We start from the raw sequence: 14,258 nt of genomic DNA on the forward strand, positions 1-14,258 counted from the left end.
ATGCACCAAAGACTCTGCCCCAGTCTCCCTGCCTAATTCCCAGAGCTTGGACAAGTGGGCTCATCCTGCTGGAGCAGGAAGTTAAGGCCTGGGAAAGCCCAGAGAAGGGCCAGGTCCGGTAGAGGAAGCAGGCTGGCCTCTCATCCCTAGGGGCAGTCACCTCACACCAGCCCCTCACTCACAGCCTCTCCACCGTATCATCCCTGGACATGCCCAAGACTCTGGCTGGACCTTGGCAGGAAGTCTTCATGACCCCACAGGGAATTCCCACCCAGTGCTCAGCCAAGCGGAGCTCTATACAGGCCTCCTGATAGGTGGGCCTGCCCTGGTAGCCAAGATTGGTCCACACCTCTCAGGCTGCCCTGTACTCTCAGCAGAACTCTGCCAAGTTCTTTGTCCCTCTGCCTGCTGCTCCAGTAGCTCCTGGTGCAGTGGCAACAGCCCTCCACCTGCTCTGCCTCACACCCAGCCCCAACTACAGGGAGGATGATCCTGATGGCTTCTGAACTGCTGTAGGTGAGTGGGTCCCAGCAGAAATGGTTTCAAGTACAGCTGCCTTGGTTTCCCCATTCACATTCAGATCTATTTGCTGATCTGGGTTAGGGAGCATCTCTACAGGAGTGATGGATACCTTAGGGGTCAGATGAAAATGAAAACACTTTACAGAGTTCAGCTGTTTATTGCCTTCATGGGATGCGCAAAGAGGGAGAAGAGGTGGGGTGAGAGGGGTGCCTCGGCTGAGCGCCAACTCCATCTGATTAGAGCTGACAAGAAAGGAGCAGGGGTGTGGACCAAGTACTGGAGATGCAAATGCTTCCATGGGTCCCACCTCTTCGGGCCATCCTCCCAAACCCCTACTAGCCTGATTGGCAGGAAGGCCAGTGCCCACCCTCTCCGATCACGCCTGGGGTGGGTCCTGGTTGAAGGGCCGGAAGACAAGGAAGATGGGCTTGTCGGGCATCAGGATGAGGTTGAATATGGTGTCCACATCACTGAGATGCTGCAGTTCAACCTTGAAGTTCTCCAGAATCTGAGAAAGAGGGGTGGTGGACTTAGGAGAGAGGCAGGGAGGGTCTGTCTCCCCCAGGCCAGGCTCATTCACCTGTGAGCAGTGCCTGTTGAATGTGATTTGAGATGCTCCAAGGGGTCTACCGCCTATGGAATCCTGTGCAGAGCCTGAAAATGCCACTAGTGCTTTGCCCCCTTGATTCATGCTTTCCATTTGGTTTCTACAAGACCTTTCCCACTGCACCCCATCCCATCGCCACTGTGGGGTAACATCCAGCAGGGAGCGCCGCTGGGTGGTGAGTGGATCTGCCCAGAGAGGAGACAGCAGGGCATTGCGGGGGAGGGGAGGCCAAGTACTGGGAGACAGGTGTCCCCAGCCTAGACTCACGTGGATGAGGAAGAGGGTCATCTCGAGCTCGGCGATCCGCCTGCCCACGCACTGCCGCACACCCCAGCCAAAGCCCAGGTTCCGGAAGTGGATGAGGTCCCTGTCTTTACCCAGCCACCTGGTTGGGTCAAACTGCTCCGGGTGCGAGAAGAAGGCAGGGTCTCGGCCCATGGCATAGAGGCCCACTTGCACCAATGTCTGGGGACAAAGTAAGCAGAAGCCTGAGTAGGCCTCAGCTCCTCACAGCCCAGAGCATTACCCAGTATCTCCACTCCCAGTCCCTAGCCTGGCTACCCAGCTCTGCAGCACAGGACTCTCTGCCCACAGTGTGATCTTGAACAAGGCCCCACCCCTCCCTAGCCCTGCCCATCAAATAGGCATGACTGAAGACACTAGGCCAGGGATGGCCCAAGGGATCGTCCTGCCCCTTTCCTCAGTACCAGAGAGCCCCCCAAGACCCAGGCAGCCTGGGGGATCTCCCTCCTAACCCTAGACTCCAGCAGCATTCCAAAGACCATCGCCCACTGTGTCCACTACCTCTGCCCTTCATTCAAACTTGGACCACTGCTGCCAAGGGCCCCACCAGCCAGCTCCAGGAAGAGAGGCAGGACAGAAGCCCCCATCGCCACCATCTATACACAATTGCAACCTGCCCCTGGCCTCATCTGTCTGACTGACAGAGCCTGCAGCCCTCCTGCTGTACCTACCTTGGCAGGAATCACGTAATCTCGAAGAATCAAGTCATTTGCGAGGTATCTCTGCAGGGTCACGGAGATGGGGTGGAGTCTGCCAATGAAAAGTATTCAGTAGCTGATGCCCCAAGGCCTGGAAAAAGCCCTGCGCCCAGCATGGCATCTCAACCCTAGCTGCAGCACCCTGGGGGTATCTGGAGGCAGGACACTTCTCCCTATTTCCAGCTGTCTTCCTTAGACTTCTCACTTCCTGCTACCAATCTCCTCCACCAGCCCATTCTTGTAACCCTGTGCCCAGGTACCACCCTGCCCCTGCCCAGGGATTTGAGATGGTGGGGTGGGGCAGGCATAGGTGGGGTAGGCTTGCCTCAGTGTCTCCTTGATACTAGCTTTGAGGAGCGGGACCAATTGCAGCATCTTGTTTATGTCTCCCTGGGCCTGGCGCCGGGCATTCAGGACCTCTTCCCGCAGCATCTCCTGCACATTCAGGCTGCGTGCCATCTCATACAAGTGCCATTGCAATGTCATGGATGTCTGGCGTACAGAAAACCAAGAGGGCCATCACTCCTGGGGCACCTAGACCCACGCTGAATTTTCGTTGCCAAACACCTCTCCCCACCCTCGTCCCAGTATCCAGTAACCACCATCCACAAAAAGCAAAACACAATTCAGAAGGCAAATGTCCAAGAAGCCTTTCTTGTGGCCCAGGCAGGAAGGTTTGGGGCAGCACTTGTCCCTGCCCTCCCCACTCACGTCACCAGAGCCCACCCATCTCCCCAGCCAGTAGAGGGTCATCCATATGGCTAATGCCCTCTTCCAAAGGACTCCAGAGGCCCTAAGAGGCCAAATCCTACTTCTGTAATGGTTGTACTCCTGAATGACTGCCATTCATCTTGAAATGCCTGTTAAAACACCAGCCTTCTCCCCAGGAGAACTTCCCCCTAAATTTAGCATCTGCCTACAGCAGCATAGTATAAAGTGAGGCTCAAAAATGCTGAAACCAGAGCAACCAGACCTGTTTTCTATGTGTTGCAATTAGCCCGAGGTAGTGACTGTTAACATTCACTGAAGATAAGTGACCCTCTGCAAGCCCCCACAGTTCAGATTCCTCAGTGGTGGGACCCTGGGCTAGAACAGTCCTCTGCCCTGAGACTAGGACACAAGTTGTTGGCATATTATGTTATCAAGGATCATATTTTGGTCCAAGAGGTTTGGACATGCTCCTTCTTCCTCCCAGCAGAAGCAATTGTGAAAAAATGCCATCCAGTCACTTCAGCTCTGACCAGACCCATGGACCCCCTCCAACACCTGCCTGTTGCTCCCAGCCCACCGCCACCTCTCTCCAACATGCTCCTCATGTTCTAGCCACACGCAGCTCCTGAAGCCCAGAAATCTTCCTCATGCTGTTCCCTTTTCCTACAATTTCCTTCCCCAACCTAGGAAGCAAGTGTGTACTCCTTCCTCAAGGCTCAGATCAAATGCATATATTTGATTCCAAGGCCTGACACAGAGTGGGTACTCAGGAGGTACTTGTTTAATAAGGTAGTCAACTAAGTTACTAGCTGTGTGACCTTGACCAACTTCCTTAACCTCTCTGTGCCCCAGTTTCCTCATGGAGAAAAGGCGGGGAGGGGAGGTGGCAGGTAACAGTAACATACCTCAAAATGTTGTTTGTGAATACTAAATGAGTTAAGACATGTGAAAAGCTCAGGACCCTGCCTGTCATATAGTACTTGCTTAATAAATGTTACCTAAAAATAATAGCTGCTTTGGTGCAGGTGAGCTGTTTTTGGATCTCTCGTCTACATGCTGACAATGAACTATGTTCAAAATATGCTCAAAGGCTCCATCTGCAGCCCAGGGATGGAAACTCCTCCATTAGAGCACTATGTAAATATGATACCTAGGAAATCAGCTTATTCACCCAGGCATGACACATGCTTCTCCCCAGTCCTAAAAAGCTATTCCTCCTTTCTCCTCCTGGCAACAAGAGGAAAGACAAATTGATTTTACTCTATGGAGTGCTTTCCCTGTCCTGCAAGGCCACATTGGTCTCTCCTCTCTTCTCAGCGCTGTCAGTACCTGGTACCTGCCTCGTCATCCAGCCCTATAACATGGTGAGATCATCACCTGTGCCCTGCTACCTGCTTGTCATGAGCTGAATTGTGTCTCTCCCAAATTCATATGTTGAAGTCCTAACCCCCAGCACCTCACAATGTGACTGTATTTGGAGACAGGGCCTTTAAAAAGGTAATTAAGGTAAAATGAGGTCATATGTGTGGGTCCTAATCAAATAGGACTGGTGTCTGTATAAGAAAAGAAGGAAGGAAGGAAGGGAGCGAGAGAGGGAGACCAGGTGAACATATAGGAAGAAGATGGCCATTGATAAGCCAAGCAGAGGGGCCTCAGAAGAAAACAACCCTGCTGACACCTTGATAGAGAACATTTCTGTGGTTTAAGCCACCCAGTCTGTGGTACTTTGTCATGGCAGCCCTCACAAGCTAATATACCCTTCCTCTCTGAGCCATTTGGGAGATTTGAAGTCTAATATATTCACCTTTATAGTCTCAGTGCCTGAATCATAACTAATAATCAAGAAACACTAAAGAATTAACCCTCACCATCACATTTGCTTGAGAGAGTTTAAGGTATTGGAAAAAGGGATGGCGCATAGGACAAAGAAGTTTTGACGTTCAGGAACAGAACTTGCTGCGGTATTGTCCTGCCTGTTGAGAGGGCCTCTGGGAGACACCACAAATGATGCCTTAAGACATCAGGGACATCAAGGGGTACTGAGGTCTGGAAGGAGGGGAATGGATCGCAACAGAAAGACTTGGAGGGCAGAGCCCAGGGCAAATTCCACTGGCTCCCAGCTTTTCTGAGGTCCTGCCTGCCTTCCTGACTCTGAGTGAGCTGTGTCACCCACCTGTGCCTAGTCACTCCCTCCTCAGAGGCAAAGAAAAAATGGTGGATCAGCCTCAAGGCATGCTCCATGGATGACTGACTTGAGTTCACCCTCCTAAGAGATTAGTATCTAGGAAGTGGAGTCAGGAGAGGAAGACGGACCCCACACGGACAGGGTTTCAGACAACAAGGCAGGGTGGAAGGGGCACAGGAAGGGACAGGATGTGCCCCTACAGCCACCTCACTGTGTCCTCACCGTGTCCACACCCCCTGCTAGCATCTCCGTAATGTTGGCCTTGACATCCTCCGAAAGCAGCTTGTCATTTCCCAGGAGGCGGTAGAGGATGCCTGGGTAATTTTTGAACTCTTTTTTCTGTCTCAGGTCCCAGTAGAAGTTCTCGGTGTATTTTTCAGCTGTGGGGAGGGAAGAAAGAAAATACAGTGAGGCTGGGACTTCCCTGGTGGTCCAGTGGTTAAGAATCTGTGCTTCCACTGCAGGGGGCATGGGTTTGATCCCTGGTTGGGGAACAAGATCCCGCATGCCGTACTATGCAGCCAAAAAAAAAAAAAAAAAGTAGAGTGCAGCTCTCTGCAGAGGGGAGGGAAGGAGCACAATCTCTGGTGGGAGGTGGTACAGGGCTTTGGGATTCTGGAGGCCTGCACTTTCTTTTTTTTTGGCTGGATCATATGATAACTATGTATTAACTTTTTTTTTGTACATTTTTACTTTATTTTTTAGGCTGTGTTGGGTCTTCATTGCTGTGCACAAGCTTTCTCTAGTTGTGGCAACTGGGGGCTACTCTTTGTTGCAGTGTGCGGGCTTCTCAGTGCGGTGGCTTCTCTTGTTGTGGAGCATGGGGCACGCGGGCTTCAGCAGTTGCAGCACGTAGGCTCAGTAGTTGCGGCACGTGGGCTCTAGAGCGCAGGCTCAGTAGTTGTAGCACACGGGCTTAGTTGCTCCATGGCATGTGGGATCTTCCCGGACCAGGGATCAAACGCAGGTACCCTGCATTGGCAGGCGGATTCTTAACCACTGAGCCACCAGGGAAGTCCAGCCCTGCACTTTCTAGGCTGCTGTTTCTCTGAGTGGCACTCTGCTAAGTCCTTCATATCTGGTTCTTTTTATATATATATATTAATTATTGACTACAGCTCTTTGGGGTAAATGCTATCATCCCCATTTTACAGATAAGGAAACAGAAGTCCATCTAAGATAATGACTCGCCCAAGGTCACATGGGTGTCAGGGGCAGGGGCATGATTTGACTACAGGCCTGACATCATCACCACATCCCAGTCAGCCTTCTCTACCCTTTACCAGTCTCTCTCACCAAAGTCCTACTCTGTCACCAAGCACAGCCGTTTCTGAAACACTGGTCGTTAACCATGTTGGGAATCACAGGCTCCTTGGGAAAATATGATGGACTTCTCTAATCCTCTTTCTCCAGGAAAATCTAATCATCCCCTATAGCCAGGCTTCAGCCCACCATATTCAGGGGTTCCTGGGCCTTCCTGATGCCCATCCCTGCCCACCAGAGGGTAGGTTTTCTACATGGTAAGTCAGTGCTCATTGACCTAACTTGGGACAAGGAGGCAGGCCCAGGTGGGGGGCTTCCAGCTGACTTTCTCCCTCTGTCTCTTTCTCCCCACTCCCCCCAACCCTCATCCCCACCAACCCAGGCCTGGATTTCCCATCTCCTGAGGCAGACAGGGCTCTCCTGGCCCCCACATATGGCTGCCCAGGGTACAGCCCTCACCTTTATTGAAAATTGTGTCCCATGCAGCTACATGGTCCCTCCAGGTCTTCGTCCTGAACAAACGGAACAGGTCTGGAGGGAGGCTGAGCATGGGGACACTGGTGTGGAACATCTGGTAGACGGCGTCAATGAACTTCTGGGCCTCAGGGTCCACTACCTCCTGCAGCATCCCCAGGCGCTCCCCAAACATGATATTGGTGATGGCTGCAAGGGAGGCACGATTGAGGAGTCTCTTCCAATCTGACCATCTGAGAGCCTCAGCTCCCAAGAAACCATCCTCCCCAACACATAGGAGTCCCTGCACCCAATCTCAGCCTCCTTCAGTAAAGAAACTGAGGCTGAGTCCCAAAGCACTAAAGTTGCAGGGCTAAGGAAAACTGCCTTTCTGGCAGCCAGGGCCCTTCAGAGGGTCATGTGGCAGACCCTAAAAAGGGGTCACCCGAGTGGGAAGCAGAGTCTCCAGCACAGCTGGGAAAGGGCCCAGGCTGGGCTAAAACTCCAGCACCCCCAGCAGCCTCCAGACTTTCCTCCTGGAAAGAGAGGTTTCTCACCTATCATTGACCAAAGTGGCTAAATACTTCCTGAAACAGATCAGATGGGCACTTGGGGGACATCCATCCCTGGTAAATGGCCATCCAGGGCCCACTCTGGCTGGACATAAGAAGTCACAACAGCCCCAAGGTTTTCCCATCTCCTGGATCAGGAATTTGAATGCTGATTTCATGCCAAACTCTGGGCACTCCAAATCTCCTTCAGCGACCACATGATCCCCATCAAGCCACAGGGCCTTTGCCTGTGCCGTCCCCTCTCCCTACACTATCCAACCTCCATATTCCATCTGGATGACTCCTACATATCCTCCAATACCCTGTTCAGATTAACCACCCAACCCTCCCCTCCCCTCACCGACCTCGAAGGGAAGGTCTCTGTCCCAGGAGAGGGAGATCTGCAGAATGAAGGGCCAAGCCAAGCCCTGGCTTTTGGAGGAAAGTGGCAATAGGGACCTGCATTTTAGAGACTCTGGCCCCCATAGCATGAATCAGATGAGATCATGCAGCTCCCCCTGGGTAGCTGACGGCAGAGAATATGTTCAACGGCTCACCCCAGAAGCCAATTCCAACACTTCTTCAGGGTCTATGCTGGGTCTCAATGTGGGACGCTGGGTTCTCCCACCCCCAAGACTGTGGCCAGATAGGTTCAAGCCCCTTACACTCGAAGGCAAAGCGAAACAGGTCTTCCCTGATGTCCCCTGAAAACTCTCCAGAGCCCTGCTGTTTGATGCGCTTGTGCAGGACGTCGACGAAGTCCTGAGACACTGGGTTCAGCAGGGGAATAAAGTTCTTTATGGCCTCTGGAGTCATCACCTCCGTGTTCAGGACCAGTCGGTCTTTCTTCCAAGCTCCTTCCTTCCTGAGAAAACATGGGCCCTCGGGCCCTCATGGTCACAAACCCCAGGCCTGGCAAACACAGAGGGGGCTGACTTGGCTCTCCCAGGAGGCTGAGCCACAGCTCAGAGTCCCGCACTCACATCCACGTCCCCCGATCCCCTGCCCTCACTTCCTCCTGGCTTCTGCCTGGCCTGGGCGGGGCAGTGCGGAGGGAGGTGGGGAGGTGTGTGACAGGAGAAAAGAGGCTGAAGGAAAACAAAACCCCGACCCTGCTCTACTCCCTCTGGTGCTGCTTCAAGCCAGGAAATCATCTTTTTAGAGCCTTTCAAGCCCTCTAGTCTTTGCCTCTCTTGTAGGCCTGCCCTCCCCACCACTTCCCCTTCCTCCTGGCCAATCTCACCTCCTACCATTCAAGGGCTCCTCCACATCACCTTTTCTGCCCCTGCACAGACACAATGGGCCAACCTCTGCACTCCCAACACGTCCCGTCACTCACAGTGGTGGGGAGTCTCAGGTGCCCAGAATTGGGTCAATGCCCATTCTCATCCTCAGCTTACAGCCCATTCTCGAAAACAGATCCTTGCAAATCCCTCTTTGTCATTTTGGGGCTTGCTTTGTTTACAAGACTCTTTTTATAAACTCACTACCCAACATGAAAACTGGGAACCTGACGATAACTTACAGATGTCCACCTGGTCCTCTCACATCCTGCCTCCCTGGCTAAGGGGACCACCAGCCTGAATCCCTTGTTTGCTTTTGTATATAGTTTTATCTGGTCAACGTGTATTTCTAAAACATTCTTTTTAAAAATGTATACTTGTTTTGAACTTCTTATAAAAGCTGTCATGATTTGCTTTTTTCACTTAATTTTATGTTTCTACATATCATCCGTATTATGAGTCACTGAGTCTGTTCTTTTTGACTGGGGTACGTCACTGTCATGCGTTCATGCTCCTGTTGGGCACTTAAGTGGTTTCCAGGTGTTTGCGATTAGGAACAACCGTGTTGCAAACATTCTAGTACATGTCTGCCTCGACAGGTGGGGGCGGGATATTCTTTGGAGTATATCCTTCAGAACAGAAAGGCTATATTATAAGCATGTGAATATTCAACTGCAGGAAGTAATGTCCAACCATTTTCCAAAGTGGTGGCATCAGTTTTCAGCCCCGCTAGCAAGCTCTGGTCATTCTAGTTGCTTCATAGCCTCACCAACACTTGCTATGGTCATATTTTAAATTTTGGACGAGCCACTTGGTGGAAAACGGTATCTATTACATTTAAATACACTGATATGTTCTTGTTTCTCACTGCTCTTGTAGACTATAAGGGACTCCTAGACTGTAAGGGACTCTTGCAGACTATAAGGCCCTGCCCTGCTTATCACTCAGGGCCCAGCACAAGGATTGGCACGTGATGGGCACTCAGTAAAATGGGACTCGATGAGTGAACCAATAAATGAGAATTTTTCAAGGTATTTAATGACTCAGGAAGACCTTCTGCCTGACCATGTCCCTGAAGATTGGCAGGGCAGCTCACCATCCCCATCGTCTGTTTTATGGAGGCAGGAAGAAGACAGGGATTTGTCTAGAGGCCCCAGCTAGAAAGCACAGGGCACGCCTGGCCCCAGCCCCTCACCCCCAGTCTCTGCCCTCGCCACAGCTGCCCGTCATCTCCCTCCAGCCCCTGGGAGATGACCCAAGACTCACTTCAACAGGACCCCGAGGGGTTTCTGGTAATACTGGTGATAGGCAACCCAGGGCGGGATGTTGTATCGTTCTGGGTTGGGTCCCTCGGACTTAAAGAGACGGGCCACGTCTTCAGGGTCGATGATATAAACCGACTCCAAATTGCCGAGCTTCTCCCTGGAGGGGCAGAGGAAGGGTGCCGTGATGTAAGGTTAGAGGAGAGCCATGCAGACCCTGGGCACTCGGCCCATCTGTAACCACCCTGTGGCTGATAGCACAGAGCGGACAGGCCTGGGAGTGCATCCCTTTCCACAACCTCCCCACCACGTGACCTGAGTCTCTTCCCCTCTCTGAGTCTCAGTTTCCTCAGTGGAGATTAACACAGTACCTGCCTTACAGGATTGCTGAAGGATGCGAGGGAATGAGGTCTATGGGTGTGACCCCTGTTAGACATTCTGTAAGTGACAGCTATGTGCTCCTCTTATCAACACAGTGGCTCCTGCCTACCGCAGCACGTCCCCAGGACCAGGCCGACCCCCACCCAGGGCCTTCCATGGACCAGCAAGTACTCCATGTTCATTCTTCCTGTTGTGTCCACACTCTTCACACCTCCGTCCTCTCAACCCATGCAGAGCTCAGAAACGTGGTACCTGCGCGGCAGCTTGGAGTGACCCTGTACTGGAGTGACTCCAGGTAGCTTGCTAGGCAGGATGTACACCGGGCCAGGCAATCCCTTCTAGGCTCTAGGACTGAAGTTCTGGGAGAAGCTGCCCTGCCCCTAGGAATCAGATGCCTGACAAAGTACCTTGTCGCTATTAAAATAAAACTGCGGTAAAACATTAGGCCCCAGGTATAAATATACCTCAGAGCACTTTGCAGATAGTATTAAAGTACAGCTGTAGTGAAACAACAGAAACTTCTACTTCTCACTTGCATCTGCCTTTTGCAAAAGAAAGTTAATTCAAGATACGCTTTAAGGTAAAATATCATAAAACACACAGTTATAAGCCAAATTCTCATTCTCTCGCTCTCCCCACCCCCACCTCTTCCTCCATCTCCCTGGAGAAAGGGGAGGGAGGGGGAAGGGGGAAGGGAAGGATGAGGAGAGAGAAAGAGCACTGCTTTAGCCACTGACCCATAGAGCCTGGGCCTCCCTTCCCCAAGTCTCCTTGGCCAGCCATGAACTCCTAGAAAATCCTCTCAGTGTTTTCCCAGCTGCAACAGGTCCTCAAACCACTGACTCCATTAAAGAAAAAAGCCAAGCAAAGTCCTTGAAGTGCTATTGTTATTATCAATTCCACCTCTGGGAATCTAGCCCAGGGCAGCTATCTGACATCGGACAATGATGCCTGATGGATGAGAAGGTTTATAGCAAAAAAAAAAAAAAAAAAAAAAAGGAAAAGGATGTCAAATAGCAAAAAAAAAAAAAAAAGCCAGACAAAAACCCAAACAAAACCCTAGAGTGGACTAAATGTCCACTTTAAAGAACTAGCTAAAAAAATGTCTTATTCATTCTGTGGGCCACTATGCTGCCTTTTCAAATTATATTAAAGAGAAAAAAGAGAAAAGTCCTCGATACATTGTTCTAGGACAACACCAAACAGCGTATAAATATATGCACATGCTGAATGGTCCATAAATATTATCAAAACAGAGGTTGTATCTGACTTCAATTTTTCTCCATTGTTCAATAAATAACAAGAACAGCCTTGTATTAAGGAAAACTCCAGAAAACTTATATTTTAAATTCTTCATGTGTATTTAGAGGTTTGTTACTTCAAGGCTACAGTTAGAATAGTGACACGCTGAACAGGATGCTAGGTAATCAGGGTTCCAGCCCTGGCTTTGCCCTGATGAGCAGTGGCAAGACCCTTCTCCTCTCTGGGCCTCAGTTTCCCCATCTGTAAATTGGAGATAATAACACCAACTTTAAAGACACATGGCAAGGCTCAGATGAAAGTGACTCAGAAAACAGAAAGGGGCTTTATAAAATAAAGAGATCCTACAGCGGCTAGAAGCAGGACGGAGGAGGTGGGGAGGAAGCAGGGGATAAGGAGAGAGTGCCATGAAGTGAAGTTGGGGATAGAGGCCTAGAAGAGAGAGAAAGAGACTAGAAGAGAGAGAAAGAGACAGACAAGAAAGAGACACTCAGGAGCAAACCTCTCCCAAGCCTGACATTTAGCCGAGGCCGGGGGTGGGGGGGGAGCCCTGCTTCCAACCAGCTAAAAAAAGGCACTTAAGACTTCAGAAGGAGTTGTGGGAGATGGAGTGAGCAGCTGGTCCCCTACACAAACTAGCCTGCTCCCCTACCCACTGCCCATCCAATCAGCTAACATGTCCTGCGATGCCCTTTCCCCATCTTGACCCTTTAAATAAAAGTAACGTATTATCCTCTTGATGTCCCCTCCTTGCCCTCCACCACCACCTTCACCACCTCCCTTCCCCCTCACCTACGCTCTCAGAAAAGAACCCAGGTGTATCTTGAAGCCCACCCACCTTAGAAACTGCTAAACCAGAACAAGTGAGGCCTCCCACTAAGGGCAGCCCCTAGACCCCACCCGCACCCCAGGGGAAGAAGGTGGGGTACACAGAGGCCAAAAGACCAAAGGCCCGTCCTCCTGGCAGGAGGCTAGGCAGGTGCTTGGGGAAGAGGGACTCCAGCCAGGCCTGATGGAAGGGACACAATCAGCTGCTCCAGAGCCACACAGGGCCAAGGGGCAAGGCCAACACCCCAGCAGGACAGGGTTCTAGCTGAGTGTCCAGGGCAAGAATCCTAACCTCTCTGAACTTCGTTCTCTTCTGATAATGGGAATGATAGTCTTACTTGCAAGGGGTCCTGTGGATAATGAATGTAGGGAGGCATTTGTCAGGGCTTGTTCTCTTAGCATCCCCACCTCCCTGAAGTTTCAAAGGGTGTGGGACCTGGGGACTGTTGAGGCCTCGGGGCTGGGAACTAAACCCACTGTCTGGGAAGCCTTCTCCGTTCCCCTGCCACCCCCAGGCAGGAAGACATAAAGTCAGAGGTGAACAAGAGCCTGGAATGGGAGGGCAGACCATCCGAGGAGGGGGGAGCACAGCAGGGGTGCCCGATCCCGCCAGCCCCCACACTCTGCCAGGCTTACCTGTAAATGGGGCCATACTTCTGGAAGTTCTGCAGATGGTGACAGTGGATTTTCTGCGCGCCATTCTCCCTCCAGAAATGGTACAGGTTAAGCCAGCCGTTGTCACCAGGGGAGGGGATCTCGTTGAAGGGGCGAGGGGTTTTAGTGGAGATGCCAGCTTCCGCTCCAGTGCCCAGCCCGGGATGCCCCAGGCTCTCCCGTGGGGTGCTCAGGAGGGGCTGGCAGCCTCTGACTAGGACTGAGCGGAGGGGACGCCCCCTGGCCAGCATGCTGCCCCCACAACGGCTCCTACGGCAGCAGGGCCTGGCGAGGTGACTCTGGCCCTGGGCCCCTGGGGCCCAGCTTATAAGCACCAGCTCAAGGCTAAGTGAGGCGTTGACAAAGCGGTCAGCCTCCCTCCTCCTCCTGCTGACTCCCAGCCCACACAGCCCCTCCCAGACTCGGGTACTGTAAAGAAAAGAATCTTGCCTCAGTGCACCCGGAGGGGACTTCAGGATGAAGAAAAACAGGAAGCAATTGGATTATATGGGCCCCTAGAGAGTTAAGATGTATATCTAAGGAAAAGTTTCCATGACCCCAGATTTTTACTTCTTCCCGTAGAAAAGCACTAAAATCATTGACTTGAGATGTCTGTTGTTTGTGATTAGCAGTGACCTTTTCATGTTTGACTACATGTTTGTTTGTTTGTTTTTCCCACCAAAAAATTCATATAAATCCTCACTTTTCCCTCACTTCTCTGGAGCAGATCCTCAGCGCTATCTGAGAGGCTGTCTCCTTGGCATAGTCCTGTAGGGGAGCAGAACTTGCCACCCCCAAATGTCTCTTTGGAATGCAGATTATTTCAAGATGAAAACAACCAAAGCCCAAAAGACTTAGGAAGAAACTGACCTTCCCTCTAACTGCCTGAAGAATTTAGATGGAGGGCCTGTTTCAGGAATCACCAGAGACAGCTGCAAAGAATATGGGCTAAGTGTGGTGGGGGAAATTCTTAGAGCTGAGAGACCACTCTGTATTTCATTTTCTCTGCATGGCCCGGCAAATATTTATTTACCAAGCATTTGCTTTCCCATCTCCATACCCCTTCAAAGTCCTAAACCCCTACCCTATACAACATCTTCTTTTGTCTTCAGTGGAAGATGGTATTTAAGGTGAAATTTTCAGCTATTTTAGTGAGTTAGTTTTTCTGGGTCTGTCCCATGTACGTGTGCTATTTTTTTAAGATTTTTTTTTTTGGGGGGGGTTCCCTGGTGGTGCAGTGGTTAAGAATCCACCTGTCAATAGAAGGGACACGGGTTCGAGCCCTGGTCCGGGAAGA

General features: G+C 51.3%; 1 protein-coding gene across 2 annotated transcripts; it reads right to left on the bottom strand.

Moving 5' to 3' along the window:
* Positions 1 to 663: 663 nt before the first annotated feature.
* LOC130845125 (cholesterol side-chain cleavage enzyme, mitochondrial) lies at positions 664 to 13,265 on the bottom strand. Of its 2 annotated transcripts, none has more exons than XM_057721881.1 (9): positions 12,944 to 13,265; positions 9,843 to 9,998; positions 7,959 to 8,158; positions 6,749 to 6,952; positions 5,249 to 5,406; positions 2,456 to 2,622; positions 2,104 to 2,182; positions 1,397 to 1,528; positions 664 to 1,030 (listed from the first exon to the last, which is right to left on the bottom strand). In XM_057721881.1, exons 1-9 carry the CDS (start codon positions 13,210 to 13,212, stop codon positions 899 to 901), a joined length of 1,497 nt encoding a protein of 498 aa, XP_057577864.1. In that variant the 5' UTR covers positions 13,213 to 13,265; the 3' UTR covers positions 664 to 898. The 2 variants fall into 2 exon arrangements, with proteins under 2 accessions (XP_057577864.1, XP_057577863.1); XM_057721880.1 differs by having other exon boundaries at positions 1,397 to 1,594.
* Positions 13,266 to 14,258: the final 993 nt, after the last annotated feature.

The sequence above is a fragment of the Hippopotamus amphibius genome, chromosome 2 (assembly GCF_030028045.1).
Source record: "Hippopotamus amphibius kiboko isolate mHipAmp2 chromosome 2, mHipAmp2.hap2, whole genome shotgun sequence".
Classification (NCBI taxonomy): domain Eukaryota; kingdom Metazoa; phylum Chordata; class Mammalia; order Artiodactyla; family Hippopotamidae; genus Hippopotamus; species Hippopotamus amphibius.